The sequence below is a fragment of the Urocampus carinirostris genome, chromosome 1, assembly GCF_059441175.1.
Source record: "Urocampus carinirostris isolate Australia breed hairy pipefish chromosome 1, RoL_Ucar_1.0, whole genome shotgun sequence".
Classification (NCBI taxonomy): domain Eukaryota; kingdom Metazoa; phylum Chordata; class Actinopteri; order Syngnathiformes; family Syngnathidae; genus Urocampus; species Urocampus carinirostris.
Window position 1 is genome coordinate 3,077,696 of NC_142349.1, and position 16,560 is coordinate 3,094,255.

General features: G+C 37.4%; 1 protein-coding gene across 1 annotated transcript in view; it reads left to right on the forward strand.

Moving 5' to 3' along the window:
- The first annotated feature begins 2,564 nt into the window (after positions 1-2,564).
- Positions 2,565-16,560, forward strand: part of LOC148373258 (uncharacterized) — a 33,603-nt gene continuing 19,607 nt past the window's right edge. Inside the window, exons 1-3 of the mRNA XM_088320449.1 lie at positions 2,565-2,596; positions 5,099-5,150; positions 6,198-6,228. Coding sequence (XP_088176575.1) covers positions 2,565-2,596; positions 5,099-5,150; positions 6,198-6,228 — 115 coding nt within the window. The remainder of the gene's footprint in view (positions 2,597-5,098; positions 5,151-6,197; positions 6,229-16,560) is intronic.

A 16,560-nucleotide genomic window follows, 5' to 3' on the forward strand; every position in this document is an offset into this window, starting at 1 on the left:
ATATATATATATATATATATATATATATATATATATATATATATATATATATATATATATATATATATATATACATATGTGCGCAATACCCATTCCTTGGCTAACCTTTGTTGTAAATTTGGTATCACTCACCCCATTGAGGATTAAACACATCCTCGAGCAAATATACACGCACACTCAACAATATGGTAATTTGAACTTTGTTTCACCCGATATGCAGCGTTTGACCTGCCTGAGCCTGTAAACCACTTGACAAATTATTTTCGTCCTGCGCCTCTTCCTTATTTCTTTGTCACTCTTATCTCCTATCAGAAGGGTGGGTAAACTACAGCCGATGGGCCACATGCTCTTCAATATGGCCTGCCTAATATAATTTTAATATGTCTAAAATGGTATAAAAAAATACTACCGATAAAAATGTGTTAGTTTGATACAACTCTCCAACTCCCCAGTGTCCCCAATATTCAAACAGCTGGCTACATTTTTATTTAAATGCTTTTCTTTTCAAACTCACTGCCTAAGGGACACTATTTATTACTAAAGGGACAGTATGTAATATTTAGTATCCAAAGTGGTACAAAAATCGTTCATTCAGTAGATAAAAAATTGATTTGAATACTAGGTAAAAATACAAGGACTATCATACCAATGTTAAATTTTATTAAAACAAAATCCTGGGTCAAAAAATGTGAATTTCCTTTACATATTGGATTCCTACCTAGAGGTCGCCGCCATGTTTGTCTGGGATCTTGCTGCTACGCTGTGCTCTGTGGAACTGGTTTTTGTTAGCATTCGACAACAGTGCCATCTAGTGGTGAAATATTACACACTGTGCGTTATAGAGACTTCAAAGAAATTTCACACAAAACCAAGCTTTTGAAAAGGTTAGTGTTTACTTGACAGTAAAGACTTCTTGAAAGTATATCTAGGGCAGGGGTCTCAAACACAATTGATTTGGGGCTACTGAGATAGGATCTGGGTGAGGTTGGGCCGATTTTTTAATTTTTTTACAGAAACAGCGCTGATATTACTTACTTTCATATTAAGGCAGGGCCATCAAATTATCATCCTGGGGGCCGCAATTGGCCCCCTGGCCTGAGAATACTGATCCTCGGTGAGACCCATGAAAATATAAGGAAGAGCAAGGTCTGTGTTTTGACCTCTGGATAACCTTTGCTCTCACGTCTTTCCGAGCGACTCTGCTGGTCTCCCTGGAGATCGTGTTCGGGTCAAAGTTGTGTCACAAAATGCTTTCATTGTGGCATTTCCTTTCCCAACTCTCACAATTTTTTTTCTCTCGCACAAGCTCTTTACATTTTTTTGTCACTTTTCTGCACCTTTCTTTGAAAATCAGGCAGATATATATTTTTCTCATATCTTTGCATTGAGTTTCTAACTATGGATGGATGGATGGATAGATAACTTTATTCTTCCCCGTAGGGAAATTCACACTTCCAGCAGTATCCTTGTGTTGAAAATAAAACATTAATAAGTAAAAGGAATATAATACATAAATACCCAATGTAACGTGTTGATATAGAGTAGCTAGTAGCTACATTTTCATATCAATCAATCAAAACCGATCTACCCACCTGCTTAACTACTGTAAAAAGCCGAACTAGCTTACCATATCTAGTTTATATAACGATAAATCAGGGGTCTATGACATTTGTGTGTATATATATATATATATATATATGTATATATATATATATATATATATATATGTATATATATATATAGATATATGTATATATATATATATATATATATATATATATATATATATATATATATACAGTGCATCTGGAAAGTATTCACAGCGCTTCACTTTTTCCACATTTTGTTATGTTACAGCCTCATTCCAAATTGAAATAATTTAATCTCTTATCTCAAAATTCTACACAAAATACTCCATTATGACACTGTGAAAAAGTTTATTTTTTTACTTTTTTGAATTTATTAAAAATAGAAAACTAAAAAAAAAAGCCACTCTATTTCAGAAAGGTTAGCCCAGATTTAAAAACTTCCCCAAAAAAGCTGACTTGGAATTTTTTGTTTTACTGATTCAGCAGTTTTTCCAGATAGACATTCTACTCTCCCAGAGGAGAACAAGTATAGCAACAATGAGGCACATTACTCTCGAGGTGAATAACACTGTCAAAAAAAAGGAAATGCCACTCTAAAATGCTTTCATGTCTCAATTTGGGGTTTTGCTTCCACGGTGCACAGCCAATCTATTGTTTTCTTAGTGAGCTGAGTTTCTATGGGAATGCATGGGAGTGACGAGTTATGTAGATTGGCGGTCAAACTGGTGTAGCACTGGGAAAACAGGTGTCACCCTGCCGAAGTCTTTCATCCTAACTGTCTGACAGATGAGCTTGCCTTTCTTATTGGCATCCGCCACTGATGTGCTCATGCATCTGATTTCATTCACTTAGCCAGTTTTTCAGCCCTCCTGTCCCTGATGAGCATAGAAGTCACTAGTAGCTGTCAAACCATGTGTACGTGTACGTGCATGTGGGAGTGTGTGGGCGCATGCATTTAATGCCTCCTCTTCTAGGATGAAGGACTTAGTTAGGGAGGTGAAGGAGAGGTGAGAGGGAAGAGGTCAAAATGCAGTCAAATACAAATGTTTCCTTGAGCTTCCGCCATCTCTTTGTCCACATCTTTTCGTTTTTGTTATCTCCCTTTGCAATTTTTTCTCCCTGCCTAGCTTTAGTTGTTAGTGAATACATAACCCCCAGTAAAATAACTTCATCACAATATTGTCTCGTTATAAATTCTGGTTTTTGTTCTGAAAAAGTATTAACTCTTAGGTTACACAGTCACCCAAAAATACAAGACAGGGTGTAAACATATTTTTAACTGAATTATTTATTGTTGATAGAATGAACTCATTGAACCAAGTGATAGCAACCAGACATTGAATGAAGGAAATCTATTCTAAAATGCTAGTAGAAGTATAAGAACGCAGTAGAATTGCAAAGACATTTAGGAGGGACTTTACCCTTTAATGTTCCTGAAAAATTTGTTGAAAATCACTATCCAACACATACCCAAAGTTAATTGAATGCTGTTCTTGATCCTTTTCTAGTATATGGACGGTTTTGGTCTCTTTTGAAAGGTAGGAGTCTGAAGTTTAATCTCAGCAGATGCTCCAAACATTTAATAATCTAAGTTAGAATACACAGAAAAAGAAGGTTTTCAATCTCGCCTGATGTTTTTTTTTTTTTTTTTTTTGCAACCACATACCCGCATGGGAATATTAACTGGAAAACAATAGCATAAAGGCTTTTTTGGTCCCAGGTCAACTTTGATTACAATCCGAAAAACTAAACATGATATTTTACACATTCTTCTAAAGGTATGTGCTAGCGTACAGAAAAGTGCTCATTTGTAGACGACCAGTTTACTCAAAAACCTCTGCAGCTGTGTGTTTTACTTTGGCCATATTTTAGATATTTTGAAGGAGTTGCAAATGTTTGACTTCTCTTTTCACAAGTCAATCACTGATTGTGCAAACTTGCATGTGAAAATTGTTCGTAAAATTGATCCTGACTTGCAATACGCACGTTTATTTTCGACTCTGATTTGAATACACATTGTAAATATGCATATATTTATTTGAGGAATTTTATTGGATAACCAATGTGTCAATCAACATTTGAATTGGTCACTGAAGATTTTGAAGGCGAAGTAGGTCATGTCTTATTTCAATACAGGCCTTCACAGGCAATCGCAAGCTAAATTAATCAAGAATCATTTGCATTTTCATACTACCTGCAGGAATTTAAAATACATTTCCTGTCTTCAAAGTCAAGTCTGGTTTAGGATGCCTTGTATATTCCCATCTTTCATTGTCATGAGTCAGATATTAGTGTGACCTTCAAGATGTCGAGTCTACTCCAGGCGTCTCAAACACGCGGTTTGACCGGTAACATAATGAGGCCTTTGCTTTAAAATGAAAATTTACTGTAAGTGCAGCCTGCAAGCATTTGAGATGGATGCTTTTTTTCAATGAACAAAAGATTGAGGGAGAAAGAATATTTTTGTTACATGTACGTTTGCCCTGCAATATAATTTGTGAGCTGCTTGCTGGTTTGGCCAATGGCAGCACATACACAGTTCAAGTTTCAAAGAATTAGCATATTTGAATACTGCAAAACTTATTTTTTATATGTATTACAAAAAGTAATAGTGTCTCTCAGAGGTTAGAAAAAAAAAACAAATTCATTCAAAAACAAACAAAAGTATGTAAACTTTCATACATTAGATGCACTTTTTTCTTAGCCGCTCAGATGCAGAGACCCCTCGCTACTTCGCGCTTTGGTTATTCCTGGTTCAGTGCTTCACGCATTTTTTAATTGATTGATTTTGCCTTAGTTGGCATTATTATTATGGTACAGTGCATTGTAGAGAGCACTCTGAGCGCGCTCTTTTTTGGGTGGGTGTGATTGTCTACGTGCCTTGTTGTGATAGGCTGTTGTTACTATGCGGTTGACCCTGATAGGCTTGTGTATGCTGTCGAAACAGAGTGGTGGGCATGCGTTGTCTACGTCTCCAAAATCCTAACAAAGTGGGAGGGACCGGGACCGCTAGCTTTTAACAGCTCATTACATTGAAGAGAAGTTCAGCAATTGAATCAGACTCTAAGGAAATTCAGAGGAATGCAAAGAAATGCTGATTACCAGTGGGTGCTTCGTGGATTATTATTGGGTTCCAGAAGCGTCTCGAGCAGCGTCTGGGAGAAGGCAAGAGCAGAGATTCCTGTATGGCCTACTGCTAACGGCTAGGCTAACAACTCTCCGAAGCCATCGCTGCGGAATGTGTATCTTGGCAACAGCAGGTTTATAAGACATGAAACAGATGACATGGAGCCACGATTTGTGGGAAACCACTACATTCGGGAAGGCCTTATATAAAGTTGCAACGCTTACTTTACGCGGGTGGTATAGGTGTTCATTAACCGTATAAAAAATGATTTGCAAAGAGCAAAGTTCAGAAGTGTATTAATATGTCTGAACCTGAATAATGATATTTAGATTTTTTTACTTCACTTATGTAATTTCTCTGAGCCTGTTAATCCTTGTTTTAGGGGACCTGTAGCGCCTACAAGTGGGAAGCAGGGCAAAGAGGTGGTGGTTGGGGTGAGAGGGGTCTTTTCTAAAGTTGTTCACTATACACATTACACAGTGTGTTATTTCCCCTGGTTGCACACTTGGCACATCGAATGAAGAATGTTCTGCAGTTTGTAAGCCTCTGCAGGGCACTGTGCTGTGTGTGCACTTTCAATCGTCGCCCAGGGATGTACTGGCGGAAATGGGATGTGAAATTCAAAATGGCTAGTAGCACACATTTTGTGGTGAAGTTGTTCTTTTCAGTTCCAGTTTGCTTGCAACTGCCATGAGAAAGCACCTGCTCTGCTTTGAATATGCGACAAAATACCACCAATACCTGTGTCTCTTGCGCCTTTGTCCAATACTATCCCCCCACAGTCAATGTGTCATCATGTGCCACTTTATTTGGGTGTCCCTGTAACATCGCACCAACATCACATGACATGGGCAACTGTTACATTTTGCCGGATGATGGACCAATGTGGGGGAAGCAGGTACTAGAGCCAGGTGTACTCAAAAAGATGGTTTACTATATACCTAATAACAAAAGAAGGTATCAAGTGACAAGCAAACATGGGTTCACTAAACAAGGATATGTCCAAACAAGAAACAAAGACCAAAACCAGAACTGGAAAATACATGGAGCAAAGTAACAAGGAAAATCAGAAAAAAACATCCATTCATTATCTGCACCATTTATCCTCAGTAGGGTCGCGGGGAAATAAGAAACAAACACAACCAATTCTGGACTTGTTGTGGAAGTGGAAATGACTCAATGACACAACAGCGTGTAATGTTCAAAATGTCATTTTAAAGAGTTCTGGATAATAGGGCACAGGTGTGTCTGATTATTACACACCTGTGCCCTATTAAGTTGGGGTCCTCTGGCTGTAGGAGGAATGCCAGACCCTAACAGGACACAACCTTTCTGCACCAACTTACTGCTCCACAATAAAGGTGCAGCGCGCAATTTGACTTGTCCTTAAAAAGTGTAATCAAATATTTTCTTAGGTATGTTTATATTTTTTCCCATCGCGCCTACCTGCCTTTATCTTGCTTTTACACTCGTTGTTACAGCCACAGAGCGCATACAATGGAGTGAACGAGGGTATGATATACGGTAGGAGTGTGATTTTCTGTGAGGCTTTGCAGTTTTTCTTTTATTTCAGGAAAAAAATGGTGAAAGTAAGAAAATGACTTTTAAATTAAGTCCAAACCACCAAAAACACACACGCAACAAAAGGAGCTTGACAGTGGTTGCAACGATGATTTCAGCCAGAAGATGGCGTCAGCAAGTAGAATATTTTAAAGTTGCGGACACCACCTTTAGGGTTATTCTTGGTTACGTTTACGCATAATGTCACGTCAGCCATGTGTCAAGTGTTCAAAGAAAATAACTTGAAAATTAACCAATGTCACGAATATAGTCTGTTGGTCCCTGTGAAATGTTTGTTTGTGGTCAACATAGACTACGTTCACACTGCAGAGGTCAAAGCTCGATTACGATTTTTAGGGAGAAATCCGATGTTTTTGTGAGATCATTTACATTACCAATTAATGCGACTTGTATGTGGCTTGATCTTCATGTGCGAATGCACTGTCATGCATGCGCAGAAGAGGACCCGTGACGACACCTGCAATGTACTCATGTTTGCGGAAGTACTAATGGATGCGGAAGTACTAATGGATGTTAACAGGTAAGAGTTGTCCCCCAAAAATTTGTTTGAATACAAAACCTTGCTTTTGCCCATTTATTACTGTCTGTGAGTGGGATTTGAATCTAAATATTGCTAGGTACCACCAGAGGGGATACTATTGTTTTAAGAATGAACTAAAGGGACATGTTGTGGATTTGCAATGTGATTGCTGTTGGCTACTCCGTGAGTTACAAAATAAACCTGTGTTCATCTTTCATGAATGTGTGATCTTATTACACACTGTGTTTTGGACCGCTGCGGTTGTTTATTTCTCTACTTCTTTTTGCCGTTGAAGACAGAAAAGTGACATCTGCCATGTATCGATGACATGAAAGTAGCAAGAATGCGCCTTGACCGTTTGGACAGCAGTCGCATTCCAAAATAACGGGTACGTATTGGATTTAGGACCACATATGAGAGTGGACTGGCTCTTGTGTGAAAAAAGAGGATATGTGCCGGTCAGACGGACTTTAACAGATCAGATACAGGTCGCGTCCATGCAAATAAATTTATTTCCCTTGTAGTGTGAACCTAGCCATGGGATTCCACGCAGGCTAGAACTGCAATGGTCAATCATCATTGTCACTAAACTGGCATACCACCCTGTTCTACCTGAGGACCACAGTGATCAGTTGACAGTACTGCACGAGTCTGATGAAAACATTACAAAGTCGATCATCAAACTGCTGCCTAGGGTGTTTTAGTGCCAAGTGCACATGTGGCCACCCTTATGTTGGTTACTTCCAAGCCTTGATGAGCGCAAACATTCAAAAAGAAAACACCACGCGGGTTTAGATCAATGGGGCTGTTTCTCCTAATCATGCCCCTCCAAGTCTCACTCTTTTGGCTGATGTTGACCATACCAGGGTCTTGAGGCTCCAAGGCAATATAGCTCCCAAGATCATTGGGCCACACAAACCCCTTCACCACCGTAAATTCACAGCTTATGGAAAGTTTTTTTTTTTCATTTTAGTTAGAGAAGAAAAAAAACAAGCCTTACAGAGGCCACAATCTAGTGGCACCTGTTTTGCCAAGGATAATTCTCAGGTGACCATGGTCACTGATTAATATTAACCCCGTTAAACACTTTTAAGGAGTGGAGAATCCAGTGGTATAGAAGCCTTCGCTTTTGCAATGGAAAAGAAAAGACGTGGAAGAGGCTCTTTGCAAGAGACACTTTGATTCAATTTTCCGCTCAATAAAATGCAACTATCAGCTCTGCATGTACGCACACAAAAATACATGCACATGAATACACACACACAAGATGGGAAGAGAGAAACTGTCTCTGGAGTGGGGTTTTAATTAGGTTTGAAATAGATTCTGGTGGCATCTTGATGAAATTGAAAAAATTAATCGGCTGTAAAATAGTCCTTTTTTCCTTCTGGCCTTTCTGCTATCACTTGGTTTCCCTTGCTCTCTATTTGTTATAATAGAGCTGATCACTTGTGGCAGCCAGCTCAGTGTGTGGGGGATGACGTTTTACCGTGCGTTAATTACCAAGTGTTGTTCTAGTTACTCGGAGATAATAACTGGTTACAGTTACACTATGCATTACCGCATTAGAAAAGAAAGTCAATTACTGTTAATTACCTCTGTTTATTTTTTCATTTAATGAGGCGTTGTGTTTCACCAGTGGTGTTACCCGACAGCACAAGGGTTAAAAATTTAAAAATAAAGGGGATCTTCAAAATACACACCCTAAAGACCAGAAAATGAGATAAACATATTCACTACAGAAAACAGATCAAATAAGATAAAACACTGGTCTAAGCAACAAACCTGCAATAGCAAAACGAGTGTTTGCAAGAGACGACTTTCCTGGAGAAACCAAATGTTACATTTGCCCGTGCAGTCAAAAAGCACATAGACCACAAAAAAGCACATATATTTTTTCAATGGGCATAGGAATGGTTGATTAACATACACAGCAGTTTGACTCTTAAAAAAAAAGAAAAAGAAAAAAAGAGACAATATAATTTCCCTTGACATGAAGGGACTCCACAGTGGTGCAGTTGTTAGCGCGTTCGCAGCACAGTTCTGAGGTCATGAAACCGAACCTTCCTGTGTAGAGTTTGCATGTTCTCCCCGTGCTTGCGTGGGTTTCCTCCGAGCACTCCGGTTTCCTCCCACATGCCAAAAACATGCATTTCAGGTTAATTGGCTGGTTCAAATTGTCCCTAGGTGTGAATGAGCGAGTGAGTTGTCTGTCTCTATGTGTCCTGCGACTGGCTGGCAACCAGTTCAGGGTGTCCCTTGCCCATTGCCCGAAGATGGCTAGGATGGGCTTCAGCACCCCCGCCACCCTACTGAGGATCAGCGGTGCAGATAATGGATGGATGAATGGATGAAAGTCAAGTCGCGCTTACATGTTTCCTCAATTGGCAATTTTTCAGTGCTGGACGGTTGCTTGTCTGTCAGCTTCCTTTCGTTGCTTCTCCCCTGCATGCGCTGCTTCTAGATGTGTGCTTTGATATGTAATCATTTGACCCTTGGATGCATGACCTACCAGTGAATACACTCTTCCATTAGTGGGCTTCAAAAACTTGTGAGGGAAAAAATAAAAATACTAATGGCATCTTTTAATCAACATGAATATGAGAATATGACAATATTACAATTTTTTTTAAATTTTCAAACATTTTGAATAATAACAACCCACCGGGTCATCTTTGACCCCATGAATACATCCAACGGTTAACCCATCACATGTCAGTATTACTTGTTGTTATGTTCAGATATCTGCCCATAGGCATGCAATATTTTATATGCAGGGGTCCCCCCAGCACAACATGGCTTTGATATTGCTGTGAGTTCAGCAAATCAAATATCACTAAGATGGATAGTGTTATTTACCGTAAATTTCGAAACTACACACCGACCACTTTTTCGAACACGACCGCTTTTACTGTGATCTAGCTTAATCTTTTTGTTCTTCGTGGCAGGAAAAACATTTTGGCATTTGTTTTGTTTTAAAATTTAAACAAACTGTTCTGAATCAGGTGCGCTCTGTAGTTCGGAATTTGTGGGAGTTTTATTGTTAATTAGTCACACCAATTAAGGTTCTCAGTCCTTTAATCCATATCCTGCAAACAAATCGTTGTAAAATTTAATCGAACCAGAAGAAAGTTTCTATTGCTGAATGTGATTGAGTGTTTGGTTTTTGCTGGTGAACACATATGGTGTTGGGAGGAACTGAGGCAGTGGTGCTCAAAATAAGGATGATATTTATCAACAAAACCAGGAAAACAGTAACTAAAAAGTGGGCACTAAACTACTAACAAATGTCCAAAAAAGAAACCAGAATCAAAATAAAACAAACCTGGCTTGGCAGTGGAATTTCACTGAACAAAGTGACAAACAAATCAAAGTAACAAATGGTCGCAAAACAAGAACCAGAAGCAATAAACAAAAACCAAAACAATTGTATAAGATGACTGGGAAATGAAATGACCCTATTACGTGTTCTGTCCAAAATATCATTATAAAGATTCAGGGACAGGTGTGTGGTGAGTGGAAACACCTGTGCCCAGATCCAAACCCGGTGGCGTACCAGATCTTAAAATAACCCACCTACCCATTCAATGGGGGGATGCCGTTACAGAACGATGTTATTTTTTTAGTAACGGGGTAACAATTTTTTTTCCCGCCGTTACATACGTTTTTTTTCGTGCGCATACATGCATATTGTGTGTGTTTACATAAAATTTTGTGCGTGGTCATGTAGGTTTTTGTCATGGCCAGCATGGTCGCCGTGGCGACCGGTCTGCCCCGCCCCCTGGGCACCAGCTGAAGCAGATCAGCTAATTGCGTGTGTGCTACTTAAGGTTGGGTTGTGGGTATTGCGGGTGTTGGCTCATTACACATTTTCCGTTCTGTTATGCCCTGTCCTGTTTAGTTTGAGTCGGAGGAAACCTGTACCTGCCCATTCTGAGTGTACGAATGTTTTTGTTCTGTTTTGTCCCGGAGTTTTGTATGACTTTTATTTTGTTAAATAAAAGTTATGATTGTCATCGCAAATTAGTTCTCCCTTCCTGCCTCCTGCCTCCGTTCCGGTCCGCTCCCCCTCCCCGTGACAGTTTTTGTGCGTGTTTACGTACTTTTTTGTGTGTGCTTCCGTATGTTTTTGTGCGCGTTTACGTATGCTTTCGTGTGTGTTCACATATGGTTTCTGTACGTTTACATAAGTTGTAGTGCCTGCTTAGGCACGTATTTGCGAGTGTTTACTTACGTTTTTTTGCATGTTTACGTACGTTTTCGTGGGTGTTTACACACGTTTTCGTCTGTTTATTTTTTTTTGCACTTTAGGTGTAGGATAAATTGGTTGCTGCTGATGTGCAATAAATATTACAAGGTTCTATATTGCAACCATTCACTTGTTCTCGATTTGACTCGAATACTGCTCTGAAAATTTCATACTCTTTGACATACAACTTCTTTTTCAAATAACGGAAATAGTTATTTTCCCTGGTAACTAGATACATTTACTGAATGAACATAAAGAAAAAAGAACAGGAAAATAAGGACAGACAAATGGCCAGGAGTGGCAGGGGTGGGACAAAGCAGACAACACAGATCAGCTCAACTGTGTCCTCAACTAATTTCCAATCTAAACCCAATTAATTTTGCTGAATTAATCTTGCAGTAGGCCGGCACATGCACACATAAGCCACATTTACACTAGACAAAAACATACACTAATGTGTGGCCTCAGACATACACATGCATACAGATGATTTCTATTGGAAACACAAAGCCGCCCATGTGAATGAGCAGGCACACATACAAACCCTGCTGTGAACAAAGTGGCAGCCTGCACAGTTGGACATGAAATACTGTCCAATGGCATCATCCATCTGCTTTCTTTACCCCTCTCTCCCCTCCCTTTTCTCATTGTCTCTCCATCATCCATCCTTCTATCATTATACTCTCATCTCTCTGTGTCCTCTTCACATTTGTCCATCCTCCTGTTTTTCCCTGCCATAGTACGATGCTAGTTTTGGATTTCTGAAGGATTTATTTTTTGTTTTTCATTCATGGAAATACCAGAAACATACACTATAGTCCAGGGCGCTCAAACGGGTTTATGGGTTTTATAAAGCAAAAATGGGAATTTTTTTAAACTCGCTATCTGGCTACCTTTTTAGCTTTGTATCTTGCTGTATTTCTACCTTTTTAGTTATTTAGCAAAGTATCTAGCTGGCTATTTACATTTTTTGCATGTTTTCTAAATAACATTTTACTTTTTTGCTAGTCCATTTATCCATCCATTATCTGCACCGATTATCTTCACTGGGGTTGCGGGGGCGCTGGAGTCCATCTCAGCTATCCTCGGGCATTGGGCAGGGGACCCTCTAAACTGGATGCCAGCCAGATGCAGGGCACACAAAGACAGACAACCCACTTGCTCATTCACACCTAAGGTCAATTTGGACCAACCAATTAACCTGACCTGCATGTTTTTGGACTGTGGGCGGAAACTGGGGTGCCCGGAGCAAGTTATCAAGCTTATAAAAAATTTGGCTTATTTTCCTGCTAGCTTTCTATAGCCTTGTTTTTATCTTTCTATCTGGCTATTTAGATGGTCTTTACTCTTTTACCTAGCTACCTAGCTCTCTTTTAGATTTTTTTTTACCTGTTTACCTTTCTAACTTACTATCAAGCTACATCTTTAGCTATTTAGCAAAGTTGCTATTTTAGAAATGTTTTTCAAACTGAGTGCCCTTTGCCCTAATCAGTAAGAAATAGTAGCTCACCGTTTTAAAAAGATTGGAGAAACCTTGGTACAGTCGATTTTATAATACATATTTTCCTGAATGAATGCATTGGTGTATGTAGAGTATACAGAATAGGTTGGTCAAAGAACTTTTATGACCGTGTGCATTGTTCCTAACGCTTAAAATGTAGTACACTGACACAAATAAATGTAGAGTGAGATTCCCGCATGGTCGTAGTTTTCTTTAATTTTAGGGTGAAAATTGTAAGAGTAAGAAAAGGATACTTTCAAAAAAAGTCCAAATGCCAAACCAAACCCATAGAAAGAGGAAAAAGGAAGGGTTTATTCTAGCGCATAAAATAATCTAACATACTTGCACGCAAAACAGAGCTTCAATGATCATTTCAGCCAGAAGACGGCAACAGCAAGGAAATTATTTTTAAAGTTACTTACACCGACTTTAATGTTTTATCCCTTCATAGAAGGCATATCATTTTGTACCTTAGAAAACCAAATAAAAAAATCTCAATCACCCACTATTTCATCATTTCACATTTACTGAGGGCGGGATATGCTGTAGTGTGGGGGTCTACTGCATGGTGCCTGTAGGCACCAGGGTGCCCCCATAGAACCATTGAGGTCCCCTCGGACCTGTTCTGAAAATTTTTCATTACTGCTGGATCCTTGTGATTTTCTAGTAAAATTATATTTTTAGTGCTTGACTGAGTCTTTTTAACCAGACTTCCAATAAATAACCTGGTAGCAACATGGAAACATCATACGATAGAACATCATACGATACGAAGTTTGTTTGTTTTTGAAATGCATATCAAACTGGGGGCCCTCTGCTCTAAATAGTAACATAAAATAGCCCTTGGCTTGAAAAGGTTGGAGACCCATGGTTTTGTGGCCATTGCAATAAATATCTAAGTTTTATGACAGAAAAAAAGCCAAACCCATAAAGCCTAAACAGAATATGTTTATAATTTTATGATTGAATACAAAAAATATCATCTTCACCGAGTAGCATAACTCGAATGCCCTTTTACTTCATTTACGATTAGGTTATATTACCTACTCAATCGTTTTTACATAACATGAATTGCCATAATGTAATATCAAACACTGTTTACTCCAAATGCAACTCCTCTTACCCAGTACCTGACTGTGTAGTTTATAAATACCATTGATTAAGAGCAATTGTTTCCTTTCTAATTACATTTAACAAACAAAAAACTGACATTTGTCTTGAAACAACTGTGGGAAATGACATTTAAAATGGACTTATAAGCAAATACCTGTTCAAAATGTAAAAGTAAGAGAAAGTGTACTATAAACTGCCTTTCCAAGTAGACCTGCATGTTAACTTCAATTTGCTTTTGTAGATTCTATAACAATTAATTGGTAATTGCCCTGTTCAACATTTTCTTTGAAGAAAACATGTCAAGTCAAGTCATTTTTATTTGTATAGCCCTTAATCACAAATAGTCTCAAAGGGCTTCACAAGTTATTACATAAAATAAGTTTAGGTTATTCATATGCTATAGAGTAGAAGTGAGTTTTAAGCTTAGACTTAAACATGTCCACTGAGGCAACAGATCGGATCTCAGGGGGAAGAGCATCCTAACAAACATTCTCTCTATGAATGACTTTACATACTAACGCTTAGGTAATGGTAAGATGTGTTCCCATTGTAAATTTCTGCTATAATAATAATAATAATATTGATATTAATAATAATAATTGAGTGTGTGCAACCAAAAATACCATAACATGACAACAAAACTAAACATTTAATTTTGTGCCTAAAAACAGGGACCTCGTACATTATTTTGCTTTCATTCGGAAAAGTTGACAAATATCATAGACATACTACAATATCGACTATAGTAATTTTATAACACAAACTTACTGCTACAAAAAAATACAACTAAAGTAGTATTACAAAAAATACTAAATAAATATGACATACCGGAGAATAATGGAAATACTGCAGAAAAACTACAAACATAGTAATATGCAAATACTACAAAACAATATGGTAATAGTCAAGTCAAGTCATTTTTATTTGTATAGCCCTTAATCACAGAGTCTCAAAGGGCTTCACAGGTTATTACACAGACTATTTTTTCAGACTATTATTACACCATCCCCTGATCTGGAACCTACATGAGGGCAAGGAAAAACTCAATAACCTCAACATGAGAAAAATGAAGCCTTGAGTAGGGACCGCACATGTGGCATCCCCCTTTCAGATATATAATACTAAAATACTACAGAAATACTTATATGGAAACACAATCAAAATAGTACAAAAATTGAACTACAGTAATACCACTAAAATACCACAGAACTACAATACATATATATATATATATATATATATATATATATATATATTTATATATATATATATGTGTGTGTGTGTGTGCGTGCGTGCGTGCGTGCGTGTGCGTGTGTGTTTCAAACAGTCTTTGTACAAATACAGTAGTCATACAAAACTTAATATCAAATGAAATGCTTAAAGTAGTAACCCAATATATTGTTTGTATTTTTTGATTGTCTTTTTAACTGTGATCGTCTCAAAGCCATTTTGGGACTGATGTAGTTCAAAAGAAATACACCATGTAGATGTCTGAATGTATATTTATTCATAGATGCAAAAATTGGCCCCTTGGTCAAGTTTTTGAACCCAAATAGTTGCCTCCACTACTGTCACCCGTCTGTCATGGCTTGATTTTTTCGAGTGTTCCTTTTGTGCCACCTACTGGTCAAAAATCCAAGCACATGAGCTCCTGTCAGTAATCTGAGCCATGCGTTTCCATAAAAAGAAATACAGTAATACTTTGTAAAATCTTATTTCCGTTTTTTTGATGGTTTTGTTTTGTTTTTTTAGAAGGATCAATATTTGCTATGCTTCACCTTTAGTGTTTCCAATTCCCTTGCTTTGGATGTCATGTGAAATTAGTTAACTGTATGAAAACAACACCAAAAAAAGCAAAGCCACCAACACGTATAACTTAAAATGTATATTATATTGTTACCAAAACACGGAAGTTATATTTCCCACAAGCGTTGATGTTTTTGTGACATTTCAGTTATCCTAAGTAATACCTACCCATGTTTTACTTAATTTTTTATTTTTATTTTCATGTAGCACTGATCTACCTATCTCTTTGTTACCAATGGCAGTTTGTCAGGAAGTGTTATATGAATTTAAAAAGCTGAGTTGAGTTATTAAAGCTTAATTAAAATTTTGAAATGTGTTATTTATATCAAAATCATAAATTTGTCTGAATGCCTAATTTTATTGTAAAATAGTCATCAAACCTTGCCTCAAGAACATACTGTACATTAAATATGTGAAATTCAGATAAAATAAAGTAAATAAGGGTTTCGAAATTCCCGAGTTATTTTATGTAATTATTACCTATGTTTTTACTTAATTTTTCATTGAATTAATGTATCACTGTTCTACCTATCTTAATTATTACATAACGTTAGGTTGCGTTAACATTGTATACCTGATTCTAATACTTGCACAGCAATTTGTTACCAATTGTTGTTTTCAAGTGCTACCGTATATAAATATTTTTTTAAAAATGTTGAGTTCCGTTGTTAGAAATTTGAGATGTGTCATTTTTATTAAAATCTTACCTTTTATTACTTGCACAGCTATTTGTTACTAATGGTTGTTGTCTTCAAGTGGAATATTTTTTTTTTTATTAAAAATGTTGAGTAAGGTTGTCAGACATTTGAAATGTACTTTTATCAGGACGTTACATTTTGCAACAACCTTCATTTTTACCTCATCTATATGTCTGATTTTATTATAATGTGGTCGTAAAACCATACCTCAAGAACGTATGGTATGCTGTTCATTAAATGTGTGAAATCCAGATAAAATACAGAAATGATTGTAACATTTCTGAATTATTTTATGTAATTATTACCCATGTAATTATGTAGTTATTTTCTTCATTTTCAATTTAATTTCATGCATTACTGATCCACCTATTTTTATTAT